Genomic DNA, 7,225 nt, shown 5'->3' on the forward strand with positions numbered 1-7,225 from the left:
TCTTAAATTCTTTTTAATCTTTCGTTCTTTGATTTTGCAAACCCCCCCCCCTTTTCCTTAACAACCAAGAAAGTAGCACTTCAATTGCATTTCTAGGAAGAACGACCCGAGATTGAATTACTCTTGATCTCGGTTATTATAACTTGAATTTTAATATTTGAGCATGAAGATTCACTATTGGTTTGGACTATACTACCAACGAATTCCAAGTAAGTAGCACTTCAATTGCGTCCTAGAGAGAACGACCCGAGGTTGAATTACTCTTGATCTCGGTTTATAATTGATTTGAATTTTAATATTTGATCATGAGGATTATTTGTTGGTCTAGACTATACTTGCAACAAGAATCTATATTTCGTGAAATTCTAGACTAACAATAGTTCTACTATCAGTGCTGATAAACGGCTCGCCATCTAAGCCATTTCAGATGGAGAGGGGTATGTGACTGGGTGATCCACTATCTTCATTTCTGTTTGTACTTGTCGTTGATGTTCTACATAGGATGTTTGGAGAGGCGGTTAGAAATGGGCGCATCTCACCGTTACTGGTGGGTAGAGATTATATTGAGTTATCGCATCTTCAGTTTGCAGATGATACTGTTCTGTTCTACCCCCTGAGGAAGAGACCATTAAGAATTACAAGAGGATCCTTTGTTGTTTTGAGCTAATGTCGGGGTTGAGTATTAATTTTGATAAATCTAGCTTGATTCCAATTAACTGTGATGATCAGTAGGTACAACGTATATGTAGAGTGCTGGGCTTTAAGGTAGCCTCTCTTCCAGTGAAATACTTGTGGATCCCACTAGGAGTGAACCCGAGGTTGGTGAAGACTTGGAAGACAATTATAGAAAAAGTGGAGGAGAAGCTGAGCTTATGGAAAGCCAAGGTTCTCAATAAAGTCGGTAAGTTGGTGCTCATTAAATCTGTATTGAACAACCTCACTATCTATTATTTGAGCTTATATAAAATGCCAAAGGCTGCTGTAGAGAAACTAATTTTCTTACATAGAAGATTTTTATGGAGTAAGAAGGATGGTAGGAATGGTATGGCAATGATCAGGTGGGAGGTGGTGTAGACTCCCAAAAAGTTTGGTGGGTTAGGCGTTGGGGATGCTATGGTATGTAACACAACCCTTCTATTTAAGTGGTGGTGACATTTTTTAAAGGAGGATTGTCCCTTATGGAAGAAGGTGGTTTGCTCTTGTAACAATCTGAACCCAAATGTGATGTTGTCATCCCAGGTGTTACCTGCTTGGGGGGAGGGGGCGTGGAAGGATATTTGCCACATACAGTTCAAGGACCAACAAGTAAGACAGAAGATGATTAATGTGTTGTCTATGGAGATTGGTGATGGGAGTGAGACTCGATTTCTGGGAGGATGTATGGTTGTATGGCGGTTCTCTGAAAGATCAATTTCTGAGGCTTTTCTCAGTTTCAAACCAAAGAGGATCCGTTATAGGGGATTGTGGATTCTGGGACGGGTTAGAGTGGAGATGAAACTTCCAATGGAGGTGAGAGTTATTCCAATAGGAGTTGGACTTAGTGAACCAGTTGCATAAAACCTTAAGACTGGTCAAACTTGCTTATGATAAAGAGAATAGAGTTGTGTAGAAATTTGATAAACAAAGTGTATTTTCTACTAACTCTTTTGTGCAGGTGTTGCAGGTGGAAATGATTCCGAAGGGTATAGCAAGTTACAACTTTACTAGGACGGTTGGGAAAGGTCTAGTTCCACCAAGAGTTGAATTGTTTGTCTGGTTTGTCTTGACTGGAAGGGTTAATACGAAAGAGGCTGAGTCGGTTTGGGGTGGTCAACCAGGAAGATGTTGTATGTGTGTTATGTAACTAAGGTGTTAAATATGGTCACCACTTGTTTCTTGGTTGTGATTTTCTTGGCAAGTTTGGTGTGTATGGCTGTCATTTGTTGGAAGGAAATGGTCGTGCCCAAGGACGCTAAAGGAACATTTTCAAAGTTGGACTGAGCTATCAACTAGTAAGCAGGAGCGCAAGAGGTAGATGGTGTGTTTCTATGAAATTATCTGGAACATTTGGCTAAAAAGAAATAGAAGAATTTTTCAGAATAAAGGAAAAGGGGTTAACGATATTATCCATCAGTCCTTTATGAACTATAAGGAGTGGTTAAGTGTGGATCCTTTCTGTTGTTGATGACAATGTCGAAGATGACAGGGGATATCAACTAGTGTTTTTTGCGTAATTTGCTTCTTTTAACTGTTGGTTGTTTCTGTTTGTTGTCTTCGTATGCTCCACTTATTGTGTTGAGCTTTTCGTTTCCAAAAAAACGTCAATTTTTCAATGAACCTAAAAAGTGAAAGAGATACTTATTTTAAAATGGCCAAAGCAAGAGTAAAAGATCAAATTAGTCCCTGAAAAATCATGCGATCTCTAATTTAGTCCTCGAAAGATGTTTTTTAATCAAATTCATCTCAAAAAATTTTAGTTTAGTCACGTTAGTCATTTTGTTACTTTCTACGTTGATGGCGTTAACGGAAATTAACGTAGCACGTTAAGAGACAAATAAGCATTAAAATGGTGTCGTTTTTAAAGGTGAGAGATAGTGATTGAAACTACGATATTTTGATCTCTCCCACTTCCATTCACTCACAGTAACACACAAGACCCTATTTCTCTTACAAGAGTCTCCCTTTCACTCCCTTTTCCACGTCGCTGCGAAGACGAAGAAATATTCATCCTTGTCGTCGATTGAAGCATTCGGTGCGACGTCCTTGTTTCTCTCACAATACTCTTCCTCTCACTTCCTTTTTAATATTGCTGAGGAGAAGACAAATAAGCCTTCATCATCATTGCCAATTGAAGCATCGGGTGAAACGTTCCTGTTTTCTCTCACAAGATTCTCCCTCTCACTTCATTTTCGATGTTGCTGAGGAGAAGACGAACAAGCCATCATCATCGTCACCGATTGAAGTATTCGACGCAGCGTGTTTGCGAGTTCGCCATTGAGGAGTGGCTTCAGCACAGTGATTGAAGACATGACCGACGACCATTTTTGTCATTGTTTAAGGTTTTATTTTGTTCTGGTTACTAACCTTGTTGTTAGGATTCTACCATTGATAAAATCTGTTTCTTGTTAGTGTTTTTGTTGGAACTGGAAACCGATTATGGGGTTGGGGTTTTGCTCTTTATTGATTCATGAAAGTTGATCAAGGGTTCTATTTTTCTGAATATTAAAGGAGCACTGGTTATCAATTCCTCTTATATTGTTTATGTTCGGTGTTTGTTTTATTATTTGGTTTTAGGGTTCGCATTTTCTTCGTGAAATTCGATTTTGTGAAAAGGAAGTTTCTTTTAAATTTATTTTTTTGTTAGTGAACCTTTCTTAAGGATTGTGGCATTGTTAAATTTTGTTTCTTGTGGTGTCTTTTTGGCTGAAATTGAAATTTGTTTTTGGGGTTAGGTTTCGTTCTAGTTGATTAAACATTTTCAATAGCTCAAAGTTGATTAGTTCCACCACCATGACCTCCATCTTCACCAACCATCATGCTGGCGACCTCAAATATTGCCGTCTCAATCGCTGCAACTACACTATATAGGAAGGGGATATATATGCAACATTTTGGGATTATGGTTTGTTATTTAGGGATTGATTTTATCAAATTTCATAAAGATATTGTGTTGGCTGCCAATTAAGATGTAGAGGGGTGTGCTGACATGTAACTTAACGTGTCATGTCAGCTTTTCTTAACGCTGTTAATGTAGAAAGTAATGGAAAGACTAACGTGACTAAACTAAAATCTTTCGGGAATAAATTTGATTAAAAAAATCTTTCGGAGATCAAATTAGAGATCGCGTGATTTTTGAGAGACTAATTTAACCATTTACTCACCAAAGTAACTTATAACACAACAAAGATACCATCGAACTATCAATCATCCCTAGCGCTCATGGACATAACCTTTGATGTTGAAATTTGTTGGTAGATTTAGAATGGCCATCACAATTTCTGGCTACTCTTTGCCTCTTTCAATTGATAAAATGTGAACAATTAGTAGTTAGTACATTGCTTGCATTGTCTTTTTTTCTTTTCATCATAAACACAGCAACATAACAGTTTGAATAACATAAAAATGTAAGTACAATTAAATACAAGCCACTGAAATTAAACAAATCAAGCTTAATATAATAAACATAGCACCCGCATACAAATATTATTGTTTCCTTGACAATGAATCTATGGTCTTGCATAGCTCTTCCAGTTTCTTCATCCTCTGTCTTTCACTCTCAGTTAACAGCTATAAACGAAATTTGCATAACATAAAAAGACGTTAAACAGTTACCAAGAAAGTTAAAAACATAGCATCAGAACTAATTGTCTCTATAAAATCCCAATCTTAACTATATAAAACTATACCTCAACTAGTGTGGTTACAAGATGAGATTTCTCTTTGTTCTTTTCATTGAAAGCCTCCAAGGCCTCTTTATACTCTTTCTCCTATAAGTAAACCAAAGTTATTCATTATTGAGTTCTGCACATTCATGATTAAATTTTCCTTAAACTGGTAGAGTAGGATGTTATATACTAGGGGTGGACTAGTATTTATTTTGTAGCCTCAAGATCAAGAATTTTACCTTCTTCTGGTAGTTTTGTCCCAATGGCTTCAAATCTCTGATAGCCAAGTCAATCTTCTTGCGCACAATTGCAACTTCTTTCCTCAAAGGATCATCTAGCACTTCAAGCTCCTAGTACAAATCATGAAATTTGAAAACACATTGAAGATATGTGAATTATGATTAAAATTAAACACAAATAATGAAAATATATAGATTCTAATACTACATAGACAAATATTTTATTGTACTTATTTTGGTCAATATTTACTCTATCAACTAAAAATTCTCCATATTGAAGAACTTACTTCCCAAATGTGTGCCAAGCGCCTCGTCTCTTCCTCGGCGCGGCCAAGCTGGAGTTCAACCTTCTCTCTCACCTCAGTCTTCTTCCTCTCAATCTCTTCTTCCTTGGATTGAAATGTGGAAATGGGCAGCTTTGAAATCTGCTCATCCTCACACTCTTCTGTGGATAGCCTTCCACTGCTTCCAATGCTCCCAAGGTTCTTCATCTTTTGCATTTCTTCTTTCTTGCAGCAAACAAGGCACCACATATGCTCCCACATCAACTCACTCCAACAACTCCAATGTGTTTATCTATCAAACGAAGACGCTTGTTTTGCTTTTGCTTTTGCTTCTGCTTCAATTTTCTTTCTGTCCCTCTCAACAAACTGTATCCTTCTCTTGACTTCTAAAAGCAGCAAAAGGACAGCACTAGCCTTTCTTCGAATCTGTTTCTGTAACAGACAACATATTAGATTCATAAGAAGAATATTATTTCCTTGCTATATAGCTATAGTCAAGTACTTTAACTAGTAATTGTTTCAAGACACAAAATATAAAGAGCTTTGATGAAAAAAATTGTCTCCGCTATTTCCACATTTTAAATGGATAAAAAGTATATATAAGGAAAAAAAATCTATTTTCTATCTCCTACTCCAAGAAATATCTGCTGAATTTTTTAGATATAAGGACAATGAATGTGAATTGCTAAAATATTGGTCAATTTTGTCATTTACTAAGATACAATAGTGCCATTTGTCAAATTAAATTTACGGTGAATTTTTATTTTTTTATTTTTTTTGTGTGTAAATGTAAAAGTCTGAAAATACAAAATTGTTAGGGGCTTGAAAAAAATTAAATAAATATAAATAGTCATATATTTTTAAAATAAAAAAATAGAGAAAGAAAATCATTGAGTGACTTTTTCCAAATATTTGCATAATTTAAAATTATAAAAAATGAAAATAGGAGGACTGATTTTCAACGGATAAAATGCGCTCATATAAAGGGATTACACCATTATTGTTCCATGTATCCGCTATCATTATCACTATTATATTTAAAAAAAAAAGCCATATATATTTGATGATGTTTTATATTTCTATGGCAAGATATTCTCTACACACGCATAGAGCCACTAAGCATTGCCAGCCAAAATTTTAGCAGTGAATCTGGATTTAGTGTTGATATTACAGCCACAATGAGCATACACTTGATGGTGGATTATGATGAGGATTGTATTGTATGTGTATATTTTACAATCTTTTGCTTTTTCCAAAAGGCACTTGCAATCTTATGTTCAAAGCCTGAGAATGGGGCAATGGAGACTGAAGAAGGAAGTAATCTCAATCTGCATGTTCTGGTACCAACTTATGCATTCCTTCAAGCAAAAGATATATCTATATACATGTATTTATGGAAGTTGGTACGTTTTATTTGTGGTTAATAATTTATAATCTTAGTTGAATTAATTAACTGTGTGTGTCAAAGCTCTAAATTGAACTCTTATAGAAAAAGGAAAATGTTTCATTTCTATAAATTGGGAAGAGCAATAATGTATTCCTATATAAGTGAGAGTATTTATCTATCTATTGTTATTATATAAAAGTTAATATTACTTTTTTTTACATTGAATTTAAGCCATATTTTTTCTTCTAATGATACCACGTCATCAATTTTGATTACTTGACAAAACTTTAGAAATTAGGTGGTTATTCTAATAAAGATTTCATGATTATTATCATGTGAAGATATTTTTTTTAAAGATATATTTTTTATGGCATAAAAGAATTTTATACCTGGAGTACATTATGTTCTCTTGGAGTATATTATGTCAAGACACCAAAGGAATTTTTCAATCGAGATGTTAAATAAAATTTATCTAATGGGTAAAGGAGAGAAAGAAAACAATTAAGAGAGGAAGAAGTTTCAACGCACTGGTAACTGCTGTTCATAGAGAAGGTGGTTTGAGAAAATGATGTCGCCGGTATTCCTCCTCCAATAATATCGCCTGAGACAGAATTTCTCCAAGTTCCTGGCGTTGGTCCTCAAAGACTAAAGCATTTCGCGCCAACCAAATCTACCATAGAAGGTAAGCCACCTGAGCACTTCTGATTCTGAAATTGGGTTTGGATTTCTCAACTTCCATGAATTGACTCCACCAATCCCAAGCTTTTAGGTTAGGATTGCGGAAAATAGTGCTAGCTACTGGGGAGCTGTTCCAAATTTGAAGAACTTCTGGGCAGAAGACAATGGCATGCATCGGTGTCTCCGGCGCCGATTGACAGCGGGGTCAAAGGCTACTAACTTGTGGTAATTTCTCGTTCAATTTTGCTTTAACTGCAATGTCTTCATGGGCTA

The 7,225-nt window shown here is 35.7% G+C and overlaps 1 protein-coding gene across 1 annotated transcript; it reads right to left on the minus strand.

Moving 5' to 3' along the window:
- Positions 1-3,977: 3,977 nt before the first annotated feature.
- Positions 3,978-5,314, minus strand: LOC107466776 (uncharacterized). The gene is made up of 4 exons (XM_016085773.3): positions 4,891-5,314; positions 4,604-4,714; positions 4,386-4,466; positions 3,978-4,266 (listed from the first exon to the last, which is right to left on the minus strand). Exons 1-4 carry the CDS (start codon positions 5,146-5,148, stop codon positions 4,183-4,185), a joined length of 534 nt encoding a protein of 177 aa, XP_015941259.1. The 5' UTR covers positions 5,149-5,314; the 3' UTR covers positions 3,978-4,182.
- Positions 5,315-7,225: the final 1,911 nt, after the last annotated feature.

This window comes from Arachis duranensis, chromosome 9 (genome assembly GCF_000817695.3).
Source record: "Arachis duranensis cultivar V14167 chromosome 9, aradu.V14167.gnm2.J7QH, whole genome shotgun sequence".
NCBI lineage: Eukaryota > Viridiplantae > Streptophyta > Magnoliopsida > Fabales > Fabaceae > Arachis > Arachis duranensis.

Excerpts from the sequence above, each read along its gene's own strand:
- LOC107466776 (XM_016085773.3), bottom strand. The coding sequence starts at position 5,148 with ATGTGGGAGCATATGTGGTGCCTTGTTTGCTGCAAGAAAGAAGAAATG. Across the intron at positions 4,715-4,890 it reads GCTTGGCACACATTTGGGAA|GAGCTTGAAGTGCTAGATGA; the intron begins GTAAGTTCTTCA and ends GATTTGTACTAG. Across the intron at positions 4,467-4,603 it reads GACAAAACTACCAGAAGAAG|GAGAAAGAGTATAAAGAGGC; the intron begins GTAAAATTCTTG and ends GTTTACTTATAG.